General features: G+C 34.4%; 2 protein-coding genes and 1 long non-coding RNA gene across 7 annotated transcripts; 1 reads left to right on the top strand and 2 right to left on the bottom strand.

The window, feature by feature from the left end:
- Positions 1-272: 272 nt before the first annotated feature.
- LOC124174472 (phosphatidate cytidylyltransferase, photoreceptor-specific) lies at positions 273-10,192 on the bottom strand. 4 transcript variants are annotated; one of them, XM_046553662.1, is made up of 10 exons: positions 9,939-10,192; positions 8,973-9,097; positions 8,188-8,284; positions 7,226-7,402; positions 6,318-6,520; positions 6,044-6,200; positions 5,712-5,867; positions 5,348-5,479; positions 5,123-5,257; positions 273-3,590 (listed from the first exon to the last, which is right to left on the bottom strand). In XM_046553662.1, the coding sequence occupies exons 1-10, from the start codon at positions 10,008-10,010 to the stop codon at positions 3,480-3,482; spliced, it is 1,365 nt and encodes a 454-aa protein (XP_046409618.1). In that variant the 5' UTR covers positions 10,011-10,192; the 3' UTR covers positions 273-3,479. The 4 variants fall into 4 exon arrangements, with proteins under 4 accessions (XP_046409618.1, XP_046409620.1, XP_046409621.1 ...); XM_046553664.1 differs by having other exon boundaries at positions 273-3,569; positions 9,939-10,191; XM_046553665.1 differs by lacking the exon at positions 9,939-10,192 and adding an exon at positions 9,613-9,710.
- On the top strand, positions 9,356-11,530 carry LOC124174475. The gene is made up of 2 exons (XR_006868939.1): positions 9,356-9,638; positions 10,182-11,530. It is a non-coding gene; the product is annotated as an uncharacterized LOC124174475 (long non-coding RNA).
- On the bottom strand, positions 10,925-19,167 carry LOC124174473 (E3 ubiquitin-protein ligase MARCHF8-like). 2 transcript variants are annotated; one of them, XM_046553668.1, is made up of 5 exons: positions 19,138-19,167; positions 15,764-15,855; positions 13,703-13,883; positions 12,767-13,032; positions 10,925-12,234 (listed from the first exon to the last, which is right to left on the bottom strand). In XM_046553668.1, exons 2-5 carry the CDS (start codon positions 15,799-15,801, stop codon positions 11,955-11,957), a joined length of 765 nt encoding a protein of 254 aa, XP_046409624.1. In that variant the 5' UTR covers positions 15,802-15,855; positions 19,138-19,167; the 3' UTR covers positions 10,925-11,954. The 2 variants fall into 2 exon arrangements, with proteins under 2 accessions (XP_046409624.1, XP_046409623.1); XM_046553667.1 differs by lacking the exon at positions 19,138-19,167 and adding an exon at positions 17,691-19,129.
- Positions 19,168-21,012: the final 1,845 nt, after the last annotated feature.

Raw genomic sequence — 21,012 nt, 5'->3', positions numbered from 1 at the left:
GATAGCAATATAACACGAAATGACGTTCACGTAACAAACATCGGTTTAATACCCTAGCCCCATTATAATTGTTTCTTTGATTTTTCTCCTTTTTTTCTCGAATAGTCTTATTGCGGATCGCGAGAACCGGAATACCAAGGCAATGTCAAAATTCCAGTAATGATAGGATTGAATTGGAGTCGGTTGAATAGTCAAAACGCGACTCGATATGCCTTCTAACGTGAATTACATCGAAGAATGAAGGAAAATGGAAAAAATTAAGTGATCCAGAAATCCGTCAGTATATTCTTTACTCTCTTTATTTATTTATCTGTTTTTTTTTCTGTTAGACAATACATTTATTTATAACGGGGAATAAATCGTCTGAAAAAAAAACATTAAATTTAATTTACCTACAATACTTAACCAATTTATACATAACATTAACACTGGAACCGCGTGCAATATATAACATTATTATAATCAAAACGCAGATGTTTTTTATATAACATTTGTCGAATGCCCTGCCTACGCCAGTTTAATAGCGCCGTACCTTGATGCAAATACTGACGCCCTCAATCCAACGGATTCCTGGTTAGCTGTACTTAGTTAAGAAACACTGAATAGAATCAATAGCTCCCTCGTTTTCTTCCACGAAATGAATTAAACACGCCTCATAGATTTCACAGAGGTGCGACACAAATATATCTCTGTAAAAATCACCTCGTCGTAAATAGTACTTTGTGTTATACTGTGAGACGAAGCCGTTTAGACTGGCTTTTCAAGCAAAATCTGGTCAATAAACGCTAATAGTATAATATTCAACGATACACTTTCGGCGAGTAAACGCCAACAATGGTTCACCCAAAAAACATGGTCGGTATTTGCTGCAACTTCATAGGATTTCCAATATATATATACCTGTTTATACGTCAACAATATTTAGATATATGCACGTGTATTGTGTATGATTCAGCGATCCAAATCACAACAAGCGCAGCTCGTCCAGTCGAGTGAGTTATAATTAGATTTGAAATTATTAATGAATATAATTCAAATTAGTCAAATCATCGAGATACGTGGAAACATGCCTGCGTTCTAATTTGGTAACGATTGACGGACTGCAGACTCTTTGTTAATTTAAACTCTACTTTTTCAAGCGAATGAGATCTGATGTACTATAATAAAACGGTAAAGCAAGTTTTTGCCGAATCGTTAATCTGAAACCGGAGCGAAAAAAAAATTCCGGTTTGCCAACATTACGAATTCAAGTGGTATTGACCAGCTGCGCTTATGGCGTTTACGTAAAGAGCTTCTACATTTTTCAAAATCGTTACGCAGAAGCTGAACTCTTGAAAATCTGGTAAGACGAAGCATCCCTCAAACGGTACTAGTGATTGTTCTTATACCACAAATAAAAGACGCTGATTGGAAGCCATTGATAATATATACTTATCGATTAATTTAATATAATGTATATATTACTTCAATTGGTAGTACACAGAATACAATCATACATATATCCTGATTTACGATTAGAAAGATCAAATCAACAACAATTTGACACATCATTAAAGTCAATATAATAGGGTACCTATGTGTGCATGTGTGCCTAGTGTATGTATGTATGTATATATATATATATATTTTTCTTTTTTTCTTTTTCAAGTATACTAACTATAGCTTCAATCATAAAGGCAAACGACAATAAATAATTAATCCAAAAAACAAAGTATTATATTACATAAAACGTCAATATTTCTTTCTCTCTCTTTCTCACTCTGCATTTTGATTAATTTACAGTCCAATTTATTTGCTATATGCTTTCGTACTCGATATATTTTCTTTCTACTCTTCAATTCATTTGTACTTAATTATTTTTTGTGACAGAGGATTTTCTTATCAGTTGATTCAATTATGCTACACACGCAAGTATTGCTACGTGAGACGCGCAGGAGTGAAATCCCTACACGTTTTATTATTTCATTATGACTAAATGTGTATACCGTACTCGCAAAAAAAAAAAAAAATGTATTCACGTCAGAAAATAACTGTTTGATGCCGTAATATGAATCTGGGATAATAAAGTAGTTGAATGCTTTACATATGATGTGGTATTTTTTTTTTTCAGCAATGCACGACATGGCGAGAGAATACCGCACCTCGTGGGTTTGTAGACAAATAAATGATAATTGCGAAAAGTGTGAAATAAAAACAGCGTTATTTCGAAATATCTTCATTGTTTCAACAGTAATAAATCGTATTATAAAAGAAATATTTGAAGCTATACAGGCGTCAACTTGGCAAGTCGGCAGAATATAAGTGCGTGTGAACATACATGGATGTAAGATCTAAATCTTCAATCAATAGATGTTATGGAAAGAGTTGTTGGAAACATTTCGAGTGGCTTGAAAATTGTAAGAGATTTATGATCATTTGCTTACGTAAAATACTATAAGAATGATGAAAGACACATAAAGACTCAAGTCAGGTGTAATAACGATAACTAGATATATGAAACTATCGCTATAGTATGAATTTTGTTTAAATTAAAAAAAGGGTTATTTTGAGTTCTAGTAAATTGGAAATGATTAACAACATAATGACTTAGATTCCTTAAGAGGTACGTTAGTGTGATACATAAAATACTAACCAATATAATGATCATTTAATGTTGTCAATTTCTCTGAAATGGGCACAAAACAATTAAATTATCCAGGAAGCAAAAACTCGTGGATTGCCTTTTGTATTCCAAAAATTGATGGATAAAGCGCCCTTTCAGCGTCAAGTTGACTTAACGAGGATGGAATTTATTTGATTGTTTCGTGCCTTTTATTTTAACAACGAATTGATGAATTCTTGCAAAATGGATCTTTTCGTAGTTACCTAGCAAATGGAATGCGCGATCTATACATGACTGTAATTGTCCAATGATTTATCTTTATATTTAAACCAGGACGTTGAAGTAATTTCACGTACTTAATAAAAAAAATAGTAAAACGTCGATAATTGTGAAAAAAAATTCAATGTTCATTCAGTGATGTGAAGATAATAAGTTATTGTTAATAAGTAAGTTATATTCTGTATGATTCATACTCTACAGGGACATCACGCACATACTTTCAGAATGAAACTTAATCAAAATAAATAACGAGCATATAAATTTCCTAATCCAATGACCTGCTTTGCTATGAGAGTAAAAGCATAATATGTGGCACATTCGACATTTACCATTGGTAACATCTTTTTTTCATAAATTTGGTAATAATGGATAGCGTGAAGCTACCTGCCTTCCTTTTTACCAAGGAATATTGTCCTTTACGAACGTTTCAGTCGCTGTATTTGTCAATTTTGTGAACAGAAATAGACCAGGGTATTTTGTAGTGATGTTAAGTAAATCTCAGAAAAATATGTCTCAATTTATTCGGATTCCCATAGCAATGCATTGCAATTGGCGCCCAATCAATAACCCACACGCTACCTGACGTAGGTGGTAATGTTTAGGGCGTATTTAGAATACCTCTGTGCTCCAGCGCGTCTCGCAAAGTGTAAAAAAGCTGCAGTTGCTGCTCCGGCTTCAAGTTGTACACCTGCGACAAAATACCGTCGCTCTGTACGTGGAGTACAGAAATTTGTATTAAGGGCTGGCTTGAAGATTAATTGGTTAGAAGCGTAAAACATGCAAAAATAATACCATGCGTACAACAAGACTCAGAATCGACTCAATACATTCATACCTTATGCAAAGCTGCTGATAATATTGTATTATATTCGATTGTATCAATGCAATTAGATTTTTGGCCATGATTTTGTAACCACCCGAAACAAAAAAATCGTTTAGGCAAAAATTTGACACAAGTTCAAATCCAAAATCCAAAGAGTCTTCTTGTAAATATAAATTAAAGAATGCGTAAACCATGGAGGAGACATTAAATCAAAGAAATTGAAGAAGGATAATCAGTGAAAATGGTAATTGGTGCAAACAGAAAAAATATTACTGATATTAAGTTAAACAATTAGGATGTGCTTACGGTGCACAAGCCAGCCCTTTGTATGATTGTGAAATTAGTAAGAAAAGTAAAATCGTTAGTAAAATATGACATACAAAAATAAACACCACTTTTCAAATTTAGGGTTGTTACGAAATTGTAAGTGTCCAAATGAAACCAGTTTTACAGATCGTGAAGACAGAAAATGATATTTTTTTTCGGCGTCTTTCAGATTCCTATCTTTATGCGTTTTACAAATAATTCTTCACGTTTTACGAGAAATTTTTTCATAATTTGGACAATTGAATTACGATATCGAATTATCACAAACTTCCAGTTCCAAAATTTATTACATGCATATCGGTTCCCATCCAGAATCTCTTTTTCCAAAATCCCCCTCGCCAAAATCCTCCCTTGGCAAAATCCCCCGGACAAAATTTCCCCTCCACAAAATTCCCGTTCCCAAATATTATTATACGTCTATTAATGTTCGTGCAATTAAATAACTATTTATTTGGGAAAATTTTATTCGGGGGAATTTTGTCCAGGGGCGATTTTTTCAGGGGTGATTGTGTCCAACGGGGAATTTGTCCGGCGTAATTTTATCCTGGGGATTTTATCGAGATTTTATTCACGGAGATTTCGTCGCAAGAGGATTCTGGATGGTCACCGCCACATATGACGTTAAAACATTATTGTTCACAATGTGCAAAAAATATTTGAATTCTAAATAAGATTTGGAAATGAAAGAAAAATTATCTCAGGAACTGCTTTCACGACTCATGCAAAAAAAAAAAATGTGTATAATTGTCCACGAATAATAACATGAGTAAAATTGGACACAAATTGACCAATACGGTGTTTTGTGGCGTAGTTAAAGTGTTAGGTATGTATTGTGAAATGGATAAAATTTATACTCTCTTTCACCATTCGCACGGGTGTACAAAACTAGGTATTTCATTATTTATTCATATTATCATCCGATACCAAAAAATTGTTCAAAAGAATCCCAACTCTAATGAGTTAAGCTAGCTACTTGTTCATTAAAGTTGACTAGAGTTCAGCGATGAAATAAAAATAAAAAGTAATAAACATAAATTATTCAAATATTCAACTGAATACTTTACAAGGGAAGTAGAAAGCATCAGGCTTACCTGCTGTAGAAGCTTCTGGGGCGAGGCGGTGTGGATGAATGATGAGATGTAAACATTGACAAACGTTGCCATTAAATACTGACAGTCAAATCTATCCATTATTCCTCCGTGACCAGGAATCACGTCACCAAAATCCTACGATAATGAAAAATGAATCATTTTTCAACAGCCAAAAGTTAATTGACTATGGGACTAACATTACTGGTAATTCTATTATTCATTCACCTTGATTTTAAAAGCTCGTTTGAAACCACTAGCAAAGAATCCTCCAAACGGCCCGATCACTGAACTGAATACAGACATTGACAGTGAATGCAGCAAAAAAGGATACATTGTTATTGTACCCTTCCAACCGAGCTGTCAACAGATTAAAAACAGTGAATTAGTAATTATTCAAGTGTATTTCTGTATCTTCAAATTAGTTTTACTTCATAAGTTGATTAACATTTCTATGTAAAATAAGAGTGCTAGTAGTAACAGGTGTGTAACTATTAAAAACTTTACAATTTTGTACATTTCCTAGTATCTTTAGCATTGTGACAACAGGGGAAATCTGGTTATGAATAAATATGACCAGATTCCGACTTACCCAATTGGATAAATTTTGTAAGGTTTCAGTAGGCAGAGTATATTCTTGCGGTCTGAAAAGATAGGATGGTTCACAGTCCATAGTCATTCGACCCAAGGCTTCGCTGTACTCAATTGGGCACACAAAGTAGCGGTACTGGCATATGACATACGACATCTGATAAAATGTATGAAATAAAAATATATTAGAATAATTCTGCAGGAAAATGGGTCATTGAAAACGAAATATTCACTCTGGGACAATATGAATCTTGAATCGGAGAACTGAAAATTAGCGTTTCTAGAACTGATTAGTAAATTAATACAAAGAACTTTGTTGAAAGTTTTACTGACCAATAATCCAAGTATGACCGTTGAAATACCACCACCTACAAAGCCTTCCCAAGTTTTCTTTGGGGACAATTTTATCAATGGAGTTCTACCAAAGAAAAATCCAAAGACGTATGCCATTATATCGTTTATGACAATCATGCTCACAGGTACAATGAACCTGAAATAGGTAAATAAATATATTTGTTCAGTATGTATCCAATATTAACATTCGGACCTATTATAAGCATACTTTAAATCTTAGTACTAACAGACGATGATGTTTCCTCAAACTTACCATATTAATCCTTCAAATATGTTCTGTATAATTAAATAGCTTTGCGTCACTACGATCAATAGCGCAACGTGTGTCCATGCGAAGAGAGAAAATTGCTTCATGTAGTATTTTTTGACAAGAGATAGTACGAACCAAACAAAACCCATAATATACAGGCAGAACGAGATGAATCGATGATACGTTACTAAAACGCGTAGGTAGTCCTATGGAAAAATTTTTAAACTGTTAGTAATACTGCCTCAAATTACAACTGACACAAATCATTCGATGTAAGAACTAAAGTAGTATTTCGTGGTTTTAATATATGCATTACCAATGACATTGTTAAATGTGACTACAGTGTTCCAATTGATACCGTGTATTTGAATAGTGAGCCAATTACTACACTAGGTTTTATTTCAGCAGAAACGAGATAGCTTCCATGCCAAAATATTTTCGCTATGAAGTTATAGGTCATTCATATAAGCCGCAATTTAGCAATTTTCCAGAAGATTTTGAGGGCTGGGAAAAAGTTTTGACTAAAGTGACCCATTTAAAACTATCACTTTTGATATTCAAAGCCTTGATGGAAAATGAAGCCATATAAACACAGCAAAGCTTTGCTTTCAAGAAAAGCTTATTGATTTTATGCCCTGCCCACAGCTGTGTTCATCAAGTGTGATTATTTCTGTCGTCGCCTAATATAAGGTAATGCATAAAAACTTCCTTAAAACCCAAAGGATTCAATTAGGATTAAATGGAACACCCTCAGAGTAATCCACAAACTACTCAGGTATTAAACGACTAGGGTCCATGGAATTCATAACAAACAAAAATTCCTCAACTTAAATGAATACTCTGTTTAAAATAAATAAAATACTAGTTTTACAAAATAGTTGAAAGAGTACTCAGCTGTTCTTATAACTCACCGTCCGATTTATTACCACTGCAAAATAATCCATCAGGTTCTCTCCATAGAAGAAATAATTGGAAGTAATCAAGAAATACCACGAAAGAGATCTGAACCAAGGTAAACCATGAATTCGATACACGGTATATCCAATGTTAATGATCTCTTCAAAGCATTTCACTTGTACAACTAAAGTCTGTTAATAAACCAAAACAGCAGTGTTATTTCAGAACGTATGTTAACCCGAAAGCTTAATATGCTCAGTTGCATTTTTCAAAACATTTTAAATTATCATTATTGTTGTTATTATTATTAAATTCTCTGCAAAATATTAAATCATCCATCATCCTCGATTGTCAAATACTTTTTTCAAGCAATATCACAGTCTTTCACAGGGATGTATGTAGCACGCGTTCGGTAAAACTTATGCATCGTAAATTTCGCAATAAGCGTGTTGTTTACAGATTACCAGTGTTAATTACATTGTATATATTGTACTTTAATATTGAATTTGCACATTATAAAAAAAAAAATGGAAACAAAAATATGTATCGTGAAATAAAAGATAAGTGTAAAATAGAGGTAATGAGTAACAAGGCGATTGAGGAATGGAGTGATCTTTTTGCTACAAAAATTGATTATGAGTTACTGTTCAGACACCTATCTTTGAACAGAGATAAAGACAAGTTGTGCAGTATTGAAAACATAAATGTTCTGAAAATTATCCTACATATACTTTATATTTGTTACTTTGTATTAACGTCTGGAATGGTTAACTCACTAAAGTAACGACTGAATTATAAAATTGGTACAAACTCCAAGAAATGACTTGCCGCCAACGGAGGATTGATAAAATATTGCAGCAAATTATTGAATGACACAAACATTTTTATTCAAAAAACCATTAGAATTATTGCAACCACTAATCAACTCTGTGGTTTTTTTAAATTTAATAATTATAAGAGTGTGCATAATACGTACCGTGACCATCAGTGCTAATGGCCCTCCATAGATAATAATACCAAACCCTGTCACCATTAAACATGTAAAAATGCCCCGAATTATCCAGTTTCTCCAGCTGCATCGAAACGATATATACTATAATATGTCATGAACATTTGGCATACAGTGAATCAAACGAAAATGACACACCCAAAAGTGAATAATATTGGTCAAAGAATTTTTGACTGTGGGGCTTTTAGTGCCTGTTACCAGAAAGAGGAAACTCTTTGTCCTACTAAAAAGAATGACAGTTTAAAATGAATCACCTCTAACAGAATTCAACACAGTCGAATTTTCAATAGATAGTACATAAGCTATAAAAGTTACACTGAAATACTTTGAAGTATTCGAACAGCGTGAAAGTACAATCAAGAAAAGAAGAAGCTATGGATTTCAATTACTTTCTATACGTATTTGGGCAGATTTGAATACGTCAAAACAATATTTCATTGTCTTCTTCAGTGACATAAATTTGAAGACAAACAATCTCCGCCACTTTCTTTGCCTCGTCATAAATGATCATCAGCTTGGACCAATGACAAGGTACGAATTGGCGCGAAAGCTTTGGCAACAAAGCAATAGGTATGCATATCTTGATTATGCAAATACATTTGATATATTTATGATATTGACAGAATCCGGTTTAACATTCAAGATGTTCTTTGACAACTACACATGAGGAAAAGTGTATATGGTTGAAAGTGGCACGAAGGTAGTTCGAAATCATTTCTTCAATGGATCCGATTATCACTCCTCAAACTTACCGATCCGACATGCCAGAGAGAGCGGAAGCGAGCGCATCTGGTGTATGATTAGTCCCTTGAGGCAGAGTCTTGGACACTTCATCAACTTCGATCTTATTGTCTTCTTCCGACTCCGCATCTTCCCTCTGCAACATGATTTCGTGCAGACTGTTATTTATTTTCTGTCAATTATTAGAATTGTTTCTACATATTTCATGGCATGCAAAATGACAGAAGTTAATCCAAGCAATGTTTAAAACCGATAATTTAATTGTTTCGACACTGAGAAACAACTGAATTAAAGCACTCTGTTCTATTTAATCGCCATAAAATGACCGATGCTGAGTAACGAATGACATATGCATAATGCATGAATTGTTTTTGTGCATAGGTATATCATGAAATTCCACAATCTGTGTAGTATAAATTGAATCTGTTTTATTTATGTCAAGAAGTATCATTGGACACTGTGATGTACATACGTACACGTAAACATAAACATTACGTGCTATATCTATCTCACGAAAAATGACAAAAGATACACCATGACGCGTTGTATTGTACGTAAGAACTTGTACGCGCTGATGAATCGTCAAGTGCGAAGTCATGCGCGGGAATTAATAATAAAGTGTTGTATTAATCGAGAAGTGAAATTTATTACCTCGTTGAGTCTAACAACTGATATCGGTTCGTATCGTTTCATCTTATTATTTCAATGCGATTACTTTGTCGTTAAACTTAATACATTTATTTCGAACATACAATCGAAACTCGAGTGCGTTGCCTGCTCTCTGACATTTCTTCAACACAAAACACGACAGATGACTGAATAGACAAAATTTCAAATAAATTGGATACCTTTCGTCAAAAGTAGTACGTGTGTAAAAATCGCACCTGGAGATATTTACGGGCTTGAAAATTATTTCATCGGCTGCATGAATAGCCAATAATTATTCAGTTACAAGAGATTCGATTAAACATGCTTACGTGATCGTCGTTGACGTCTCCCGCTGCCACATCTCCAATCGCCCGTTTTCGTACCTCGGACATTTTATTCATAAAAATATTTCACGATTTGGTAAAACTATATATCTTGATCAAGCACCGGTGATCACTGACTTGTACACGTTAATTGCATACCTTTACATTGTTTGAATAATTACGAAAACAACTCGAGCGGACGTGATACATCAAATCGCGCTTACCGACTTCACGGCTTGCACATTGCAGGTTAACATCGGATTCGGGGATCTTCGGGACGCAGTCGGGCACTCTCGGGTATTCAATATCGATTTGAACCAGCTACCCGAAGTCCCACTTATAACTAATACGTAGTACACATAATCAGCAGCTACAAATGCTTGTAAAAAAAAAACCACTAAGCCCAAATTACTCAATACGCGCCCACAACTCGTTATACCAATTACCCAAGGGATAATTGTATGACCGAATAATTGTATCACTCGGCTATTATTTTCTAATTTGTTCGAAAGAGCTCAACCTTATTGGAATGCTTCGATTTTTATTAAACATCCACGGGTTTATTCATTTATCGCCGAAATATGCCTCAACGGTAATGGTTAACGGCTGGTTACCATATCATCAGCAATTAACATGTGCTAGTTTCAAATTCATTCTGGCGTTGGGCAATATCAAATCGGTACACAAAACTCGGATTCCAATTTACCAAATTTATAAGACTCAACTCACAAGTCATCAACTTATGGCACAGTCTTCATTATTGACGTTTAAATATGTAAAGCGAAAAATGCAGCTATAAAATGTAATTCTAATATGAAATAAGTGGCTTTCAATGACATTTTTGCAGCAAAATTCATCATTGAAAACTACCACTATTCCATATTAGAAATAGGCAAACAGAAGAATTTTTGCCGTAATGGGTCTGTATCGAGGTGAAATTGATTTGCGATCAACGAGGCATAAAAACACCGAAAAAATACGTGATGCAATAATTGAAATGTCTTAAAGTTTATTTATTAACATCACAGATACAATAATTATGTACATATTTGTTCGAGACCTCCGCTTCGAACTTTGGAGCACCTCGCTGTCAATCTAAGTACTGAAGTACCAAATTCCGACTAAGAATACAGTATAAAGTATGTATACTAACAAGGAGAGTATCAGACCTCTGAATCATGAATTGTATTCAAACTTCTACGGTTGATTCTTTGGCCTAAAATATAAAACCTGTATAAGTAGTTTCATCACATAGGACTCTTCACACCAGGTCAAACTAATTAAATTAGCAGTTTGGTGAGCGAAATGCCATTATAAGTGACAAGATACTATAGATACTAGTGTAAACGGATATATTATTATTTCAGAGCTATAGTGAAGTATAAATTGCGAATTTTCGACAATTTTATTTATTGTGAATTGAGTGAAAGAGGGCCCAAATAGCTGGAACTACGCATGAGTAACTCGATAATTTGAGCCAAGGATACATCCCTCAGTTTCAGCAGAATCTGTGATTCAGAGGTCTGACATTCTCCTTGCAAGTAGTAAGGTTAACGATGGTTTTTAGGATTGCAATAATTAATATAACGATATGGTAGGTGCACTGACAAAAATCACAAGTACATACGCATATGCATACACGTATAACTTGTAAGAACGTTAATAACACGTAACAATTTTCTCAGAAAATTGCCATTAGTTTGCACCCTACGTATCCATTGTGCATTTAGAATAGATTAAACAGTATTAAATGGTAACTTTGTTCATGATATTTTTATATTATATAAAAAAAAGTAACAACAAATCGCCGTATAGTATTTTCAACAGTAATAATAATAATAATCATAATAATAAATACATAGCTAATTTTGTCATTTTATACTATCAAAACTACCAAATTAATAAACACAGCCCTTTGATCTGTTCAAATCTAGTTTCCGATAGAATATTCGTTCTTTTCACTATATTCTTGGGGTCACAATTAGGTACCGATTAAATATATATTCATAAATTGTCACTTATTTAGCAATTATCACTTTTGTTATACAAATTGTCTTCCGATGTAGATAGCTTGTCAAATACGTAAAGTTTAAGTTGAGCTTCATGCTTTTGGGGGGGTGGTGTGGATTCTGATTTCATTGTTTGTGATGCACCAGCCGGGTCGGTGCGCGGTAACAAAGTGTGACTCTGCTCAGACATAGAGACTGTTGGATCTTTTAAGGGCATCGTCACATCTCTGAGCGAATCTGCAGGAGACGGTGGAAGCACGACTTTTTCTGGGGCATTCTGTATGAAAATCACTCTGTAACAAATGAGAAATTAAATGATAAACGATTTTTTTAATTTTCTTTTCATTTCTTCAAGTCCACAAAATGATAATCGATTCATGCTTCTAGAATGTAACATGATTAATTGTACACAATTTAATACCAGTCTCGGGGAGAAATAAAAAACCATATTTACTTGTAGCACATTTAAGCTACTAATAGTAAGCTGAGTAGTAATAATTGAAATATGATGAAAATTTATACATTTGTTAAAATGTACATCTTTTGAATAAGGAAAATTATTTCTTCAACTGAATGTGAAGAAAATACTAAGTATAACTCAAACGTGTATAAAAAAAAATAACAGTCGTCATAATTAACCATAACCGAGATAACCGATCAGATAACGATACCCTGAAATAGCAAACCACAAGACTTTACTTTCCACAGCAGTAATAACAAGAATGTTTTTAGTTGACCTCCTTTTAAGTAAAATACTTTCAACTAACATTAATTTTCTAAAAGGCAGAGTACACGGAAAAGCTTGTTTCGTATCAAATATTATACCTGTTGAATGCCCGCCATCTTTTGCAAAGCATAATGTATGCTTTACATTGAATATACATGAACACCAGGCCTCCGGTAAAGCCAATCACAACAACGATCATTTTTGTCCAGAATGGCCAATTCATGGACCCTCTCCGTGCCTCCTCAATAGAACGTTCTACAAGTACGTACAGCGACCATGCAATGCATAATGCTGCGACTGCGTTAAAAGCTACAGCGCACCATAATTTTCGCACCTCCAGTGCAGACATTTCAAGTTTTTCCCACTATAAATAGAAAATTGGAATTAGAGATTTAATAGTTGCTGAAATATACGCTCGGTAAAAATCATTCGTACTAGAATACTTCTTTCAAAGTATTAACTGGTATAAAGTAAGAACAAATGATATTTCAATAGTTATAAGTACATGGAGATGGGGTAGATTTTATTAGAAACTTGAAATTTGTATACGAGTTCTTACATGCAACTCTATTTGAATAAAGTCTTCACCCATTATACATTTGTTTTTCATGAAAAAAAGTTCATTGCATAGTCTGATTTATGAGAGAATCAAATATTCGATAAGAGTGATAACCTTAGAGAAAGAATATCGTTCTTGTTATTATGTTACCGATATTTCAGAACTGAAATAGATTATTTGGTGTGGCGTAATGTTTACTTATGAAGAAACTGGCCGATAGTGATCAAAGACGAAAACTTTCAACGTTACTAATCAAAGATAATGAATCACTTAATTAATGAAGATATGTTCTTTTTAGTATCTGGTGACTAATGATGTTAACATCTTTACAGATAAGAATCATATGTTTTATTCAAATTTAAGCACTTGGGGCTAAGAGCTCAAAGTGTAATTAATTACTCTCGATAATCGTAATTGTTCGACATAAATATAAAATGCGAGGTGTTTTTTAAAAGTATATGTACACATAATTTACCTCTGAAAATGGTTTTGTTTTGGCATGCATGATAAAAGTGAATTTACATAATTCACAGGCGCGTGTGTCGGAAGCCTTTATCCATTGTTGAAGACAAGCTTGGTGAACGTAACGTAGACTTCCACTACAATAACATGGTGCCAGCAGAGGAGCGCCGATCTCACCTTCACAGTGGCATATTCTAGCAAAAAGAAATGAAAATTAAATGCTGTCTTTTTTGAAACCTATCGAATGTATGAGTGTAAAACTTCAATTCCCGAATTTTTATACACAAATTTTTGCATTGCCTATTATAGTTTTGTAAGCAACGTTCTGTAATATACAACTGCCGATATTGTGATATTTTTTTCAGCATTTATAGGTGTTCCGAAATTATTTCAAGTGCTTAGAAATACAAAAATGTATGATTCAGAGCAGTTTCTAGATTGATTACCACTTAAATTCAAATGCAAACTGAGTGGAGCCCAGGTGTTATTATGACAAAATTTGAATTGAATCCTTTCATTGTATCATATTTTAATGAAAGCGATCTTTCTCTGGAATATTTTTACTTGGAAGCGGATTAAATTACATCAACTGGACTATCTCATTTTAATTGCAAGTTCCCCCACAGTTGAACAAACATGTTTACTGCTTTTAAATGACGTTTCAGTTGTGTGTGGTATAGCATGCATGTTAACGGATAATAATTTCTTTAGTGTAGCTCAGCATGCAATGTGCATCTGTTTCAGAATTATTATTACTATTTTTCGATCATCGTAATTACAAAACAAAGAATCGTACATTGAACTATGATAATTGTTTATTTATAACCTGACAAGCTGACGTCAACCTATAAGTCAATGAGAAGAAGAGAATGAGCGATTAAAAGTTTTCATGCCCTACGCACAATTGCACAATCCATCCAAACACTACTGTTTGCTAAATAAGACTTGATAGATATAAATAGCTTAGCATGTTGAGGATTCAAGAAGCAGCTGTTTAAATCAAAATGAGAATGCCCCCTTCGTACTCGGGCAATACTCCGAAAATATTAATTGAATATTTTGGCAAATATTTGACATGAGTCTGTTACGAATAACAATTCGACCTTCGGTCAAGAACACGAAGCTGTTCTGTGATAAAATGCATTTATTTCACCACAACATTATGCGCATTGACAAATTTAGTTAATTTTCAATTGGATTAATTAGTATTCGTCTTTTCAACATGACAGTATCTCGAACATTTTGTTCAATTCTACCAATGTCATTTTTATACTTCTTGGCTGAGCAACAATGAGGATGAAATATGAATTACTGAACTTGTGGTCATTTTTATATTTATCTTATGGCTAATAGCATTGATATCTTTTTACTTTGTAGACGACTCATAAAAAATCTAAAATCTTGTATTCTCTATTAACCTAGACGCTGCTATAGCTAGCCTCTATATTTGGCTTTACTAGTGATGTCAGCATAAGGCAAAAAAAATAGTACATATCAAAACTGTTTGCATAACAGGTCGCTACATTGCTAAAAACCTTTACCACACCATTATACGTTTTTTGGTCCATCAAATAAATAAATTTGAACATATCGATGCAAACCATAGAAAAATGCTACATTTTTATTGCTGCGTAAGAAATTTAACACAGAGTACTTAAGATCACAGAGATAATGTATACAATATTATATAGATATTCGGATAATCAAATATTAATGTACTGGTATACATATCTTCTGACGGATTCTTTCATTTACGTGTCACATATCCCTCAATCGGAGTTTAATAATAAAGAAAATTTAGGAAGTTCTACAAATTGAAAGGCACACGTAATTTTCAAATCGCAGAAAAAACCTGTCGCAAACTATTCCTCTGATATTTCGTCAACACAACTACAAATTATTCCTGAATCATTTTAACCAGTCATCTATGGATATGAAACTCATGTATCGTCCAACTCAAATATAAATACAAAATGCATCCAAATATTTTTTTAAAAGTTCATGTAACGAATGCTTACAACAGGTTTGTAATTTGTACAAATCTCGAGGTACTTCATACCTATTGAAAACTTACCGGCAAATGTCATGACTGTTTGAAGACAAGGTACTCATCGAAGAATGCGAATGATCACGTATAACTGTGACGGCTGTTGCATACGCCGGTTCCTGAAAGACATTAACAATCGTCATTAGTCATGTTACATGCATGCTTATCATTAAGATAACATACATATAAAGGAAAAAAAACTAAAGTATATTTTCTACATAAAAGTGGAAAGATATTGTCGGTTATGCATGAAAAATATTTTATAACTGTACAAGATACTTTATGTGTCAACGAAATTTCAAATTGATTAAACTTCACATGATTTTCACAATTTTCCACACAGTGTACGTTTTTACAATTTAAATCAAGCACATACCTATCAGTTTCTACAAATCAATGCCATTCATTTATTCAAGGTACAAATTTGATCACGGATACAGCTTCCTTTCAAAACACCACTAACCTGTTCTTAAATGTAATTCTACAGTAGATTCGTTTTTGCTTCGCTTATTGCGTTACATGGCAAGTAAGATGTGAACGGTATACAACTAGTACAAAGACAAAAATTATTTGGAACTGCAGACCCGGATGTCACAACAACCTGTGGACTTGAGTAGTTATGAAGTCGTAATGAGTAACATAGCAACTGAAGCAATTTCTGCTTATAAATATTACAAACATTATTCAGCTCCTGAATGGTTCAGATATCTACCAGTGAGGTTTAAGCAGCATCTTGTAAGCATTCCCTTTATACTTTATACTTTGTACTCGAGAAACTTGCTTGGTGTTTGATCCTTGTTTTCAATTACCAGTTTTAATAGATCATAAAAATTCTGCATCTTAAATCGATCAAATATACTCCGCTAAATAAATACTTACTGTGCGTACAGTATTAGAAAAATGAAAAGGGATTGAAAAGATAAAAACATGTTCACCTACGATAGACCATTAGTCCTCAATTTCACATAGCACAGTTATTTTGGTAGGACTTGGCCTGCAGCTGGCCAATGTGAATCACATTCTAATTTTATTCTGAGAACATCTAACACGTTTCCATACTATTATCAAAATGATGTATCCATAAGAAATACGAATACTTTCTACCTCTATTCTTAAAAATAATTTAAACTGCCATATATTCATAGCTTTTCTTAACCACTCAAGAAACTTGAATCGAATATCTGACAAAGCACAACCTGGTCTTTTAATAATGACAACATCCAATTAGATTTGTTCTTTAATATTATGAATCAAAATCAATTTGCCAATTAGTTTTTTCACTTGTAATGTAAATCTGAAAATGGAATATTTTCATGTCGTCACATTTGTTGAAATAATTTAAACAGACTGACGCAGATAACATCTGTTGAGTCAGAATTTAACCAGCACAGCCATAACACGAATCATAACAAGGAAATTCTGCATCCGGATTTGGTTTCAGCCTAAAATAGTTTCTCCAATTTGCGACGCAATCAAAGTAAACCTCATCAAGGACGATGAAACCTAGCGATCTTTACTAGTGAGGATTCAGCTGAAACCTTTGCAAACAGACATTACTCAACTCTGATTATTTATGCCGTGACATTCTTAATATCAACTTTTGTTTGCTAACGTTTCTAACGTTTCAAACATCTTCCCCATCATATGTAAGGATGCTGACTGTCATTTGTCAGAAGGGGTTTACATTCTTTGAACTTGAAAGCAAACGAATCCCCTTCAATTGATTCGCAGAGTGTGAATCAAAATCTAATTACAGTACATGCAGACATCCATCAATTAGCTATCCCGAGAATAGCCTACAGAAGATTTTGTAACATTTTGTTTTGAATTATTTCCAAACACGTGACGTTATGGAAAATTTCCGCAAAGAAAATCATCGTATCGGAGGTCGAAGAACGCGCATTTCGGACGGTGTCACGCTTTCAGAAAATCTCCAAACTAAACGAGTTCATACCCTTGGTATCCATTCCGGAGGAGGCTCCCCGCTTCCCGGACTGACGTTGCTGGATGGACCTAGAGGAGGAAGTTGGGGTTGCCAATCAGGCGGATAAACATTGATTTGATGCACTGGCATTGCGCTCCGACCACAGACGAACATTCGTGTAACTTATTGTTGGTATTATAGCGATTTAAGTACAAGGTAATCATGCCGAACGTTTCGTCGTTCGTTTCGTCCCTGTTCGTAGCTTCATCATCACCGTCATCGTCGTCGTCGTATTTTAACTTAAATTGCGCGTGTTTTGAAAATGATAACCTTTCAACGGCCGACAGCTCGTCGTGAAATTGTTAATTATTGCAGTATCCTGACCCGTTGATAGAATTGAACCTTCCTTTTTATCGATTTCAACAGCAACGTCTCTCCGTGAACCGTACGGTTCGGTGTTTTATAAGGTTTTTTTTTCTACCGCTTTACCGCCTCTGCATTATATGACGCGGATAGATTTATCATCCGACGTTTGACGTTTTGCCGTTGAAGCCGGATCTTCAGATGACAACGAGTTGTCAAATTTTTATACATTCAGTATGTGTAAACTATGTACAGTCGTCAGAGAACTCCGTGAAGTGTGTATACAAGTTTGTAGTTTGAAGTTTGAAGCACAATTTTCGGCACAAAACTTGAAGCTCCCCTGCAAGTCGTCGGCGAAGAATTAAAACCCGGATACTTCGGTCGGTATCGCCGACTGTTTGACCGCGGAGTACAGTTATATTGCATTTATTACAAAACGCTGGATAATTAACGACACGAAGGTCTGAACATGACACACTTATTCGTACACAATATTAAATTTTATAAAAAGCGTATTTACGTTCACAACGCGCGTTCGCGAACGAGATGAGGGCGAAAAAACATTGTATTCACTGGTTTATTGCGTTCTGTTTTTTGTATTTCCTCTGACCGGACGTTTTATTGGAAAAACGTGAAATATCACCAACGAGCAGTTGGCAACAATATGTATTTTTAAGCGTTTTGAACAAACCGAACAACACACGACGAAGCGTAAGCTAATAATAGATGTTTCTGATTTTGATTTTGTTGTATTTATTTTTTAACAATTTCCTCACAATAGATATTTACAGCTTCATTAAATTCACTTCGGAGACGTGCGTACGCGCATATGCATTACAGATTATGTATCGCATGCATGTATCGCATGTACATACGTATGTACACATCACAGACTCTAAACAGATTTGACACAACGAATAAGAGTCGATGACTGCACGGTTCCCCGGAGAGATATGACATTTACGGGTTTGAATATTCAGGGCTCGCATTTAAATGAAATGATTAATTATTTGTTCCAATGCCAAATTAGCGGCACTGGCGCTATCTGCACGCATTATTTACAGAGGGTCTGCCGAAGCAACGATTAAACGATAATAAAAGCAAGCTCACTCACTCCGCAAGTGCGAGCAATATCCTTCCTTAGCGACGATATTATTCCTTTGCACCGCTAGGGCGTGTGGGCGTGGTAAAACAATCGCCAATCAGCTGTTACGATATGGTTACGATGGCGCTAGAAGTCGCGATGCTAACGCGGCATTTATTCAAAGTCAACATTATCGGTGACATTCGGATTGAAGAGCGCTCCTACTACACGTTCCCTACATTGATTATTGACCATCAGCTGTTATTCCGTAGACGCTGATCGTTACGGTGACTGATAAATCACTCTCTACAATGATCGTACACTTTCTGTGATAGATATTTCATTCGTAAAAATCGTTATGAAAAATTACAAGACTCGTGCTTGATTTTAGATCGCGTACAGTCACGTTTTGATTACTATTAAACGAGTCTATTCTCATTTACACGTACGCTATGTAAATACATAATAATATACCTATAGTAATTCCACTGTTTCACGACCTGCGAGAAATGTTACTTTGACCTGTGCTTCTCACTATCTGTAAGGTCAAACGCTATTACTCATGCTGCGATAGCTTTTCGCCGTTACGACCATTATTACAGACAGATACACTAAGCATCTGCAAAATTATGGACTACGGATTTTAAGTTAAGATTGATTCGCTCGATCGAATATTAGCAAATTCAGAAGGCGCGTATTATGTTATCATCTTTTTATCGAGAGGAAGATATGTGACGATACGTGTAGGCATAATATACTTCATTACTTGAACTTTTAATGTAAGTACTTCATATTTATATTCTTAGGTACTCGAACATTCAGAGACCTTGTCGGCCGATTATAAGTTGGATTTGCATTGTTTTCGAATAATTACTCTAAAACGTTATTAAAAATATTTTGTTAGAAATATCTTCAGTGCCGAAATCACAAGCTTGAAACGTAAAGCAATTGGTTAGCAAAAATCTGAAATTATTGGAAATCGTCGTTAATTGAAACAGAAACTTTACTTCGAGTTGGAGATTTTGATAAAAAATTTCGCGTTTTATAAAATCAGGTGTAATATCGTATTATTTACATCCGAAATGAAGACGTACGTTACGTACTCCAAATATCATCGTGGTCCAAGCGAGATCTAATTTCGAAACGGTGAGTGGCAAAAACGAAGAACTCTTATCTCCTTTGCGTCTGGTAATAATAAGACGATTATAGAATATGAATCGAAGGTGGTATATACAACGGAACATTGACATCAATTAAATCAGATTGAATCTGCAGTTTATTGGTTGGAAGATTATTGCAATGCTTGTCAGCACGAAGAAAATGTGATTTTCTACATCCTCCTCCTTTTGTTACCCGAAATCTAGTCGATGAGATTAATATCTTGTTAATCTCGTCCGAATCTCAGTTCGATATTGAAATAAATTTAGTCGAGAAAATAGTATCGATCTGATGCCGATAAATCCAGTTCGAAGTCCAACGAACTGAAGCTGATCAGTCAATTTGAGTATTAAAAAATTATCGATACAACAGGATTCATTATCATTACAATCGTTGGCTAGAAATTTGCCAAATTCAGTCAATTGAAAAATTACATTCGACGAAGGTCAGGTGGTATTATCTTTTCTCAATACGTTTGATTGTGAGATATTTTTCCATTTACTGAAATAGATGTCAAATGTGGGTCGCAGACGTGGAATCGAAGTTTAGTATGTCAAGGTGAAATGAATTTGCACTACTCTATATTTCAAATGCATATAACGAAATTCGCATTGCAATATACGTGTCCAATTAATTGATGATCCATTGCGCAAACACCACACTATTGCTCAAATATAATATGACGCAACGCAGGAATTTTATAAACATACATTTTACAGCAAGGACACATGCCGATCCGTTTTTCTC

The sequence above is a fragment of the Neodiprion fabricii genome, chromosome 1, assembly GCF_021155785.1.
Source record: "Neodiprion fabricii isolate iyNeoFabr1 chromosome 1, iyNeoFabr1.1, whole genome shotgun sequence".
NCBI lineage: Eukaryota > Metazoa > Arthropoda > Insecta > Hymenoptera > Diprionidae > Neodiprion > Neodiprion fabricii.
The sequence above is the reverse complement of the archived record's forward strand: the minus strand, read 5'-3'. Positions and strand labels throughout refer to the sequence as shown.

What these genes read in the sequence shown, in the direction of transcription:
- LOC124174473 (XM_046553667.1), bottom strand. Translation starts at nt 17,834, where the DNA reads ATGTTCGTCTGTGGTCGGAGCGCAATGCCAGTGCATCAAATCAATGTT. An exon ending in CTCCGGAATGGATACCAAGG is followed by an intron (nt 15,856 to 17,690) that starts GTATGAACTCGT and finishes AATGTCTTTCAG; the next exon opens with GAACCGGCGTATGCAACAGC. An exon ending in AGATGGCGGGCATTCAACAG is followed by an intron (nt 12,235 to 12,766) that starts GTATAATATTTG and finishes CATTTGTTACAG; the next exon opens with AGTGATTTTCATACAGAATG.
- LOC124174472 (XM_046553662.1), bottom strand. Translation starts at nt 10,010, where the DNA reads ATGAATAAAATGTCCGAGGTACGAAAACGGGCGATTGGAGATGTGGCA. An exon ending in CATTAGCACTGATGGTCACG is followed by an intron (nt 7,403 to 8,187) that starts GTACGTATTATG and finishes GTTTATTAACAG; the next exon opens with ACTTTAGTTGTACAAGTGAA. An exon ending in AACGAGCTTTTAAAATCAAG is followed by an intron (nt 5,258 to 5,347) that starts GTGAATGAATAA and finishes TCATTATCGTAG; the next exon opens with GATTTTGGTGACGTGATTCC.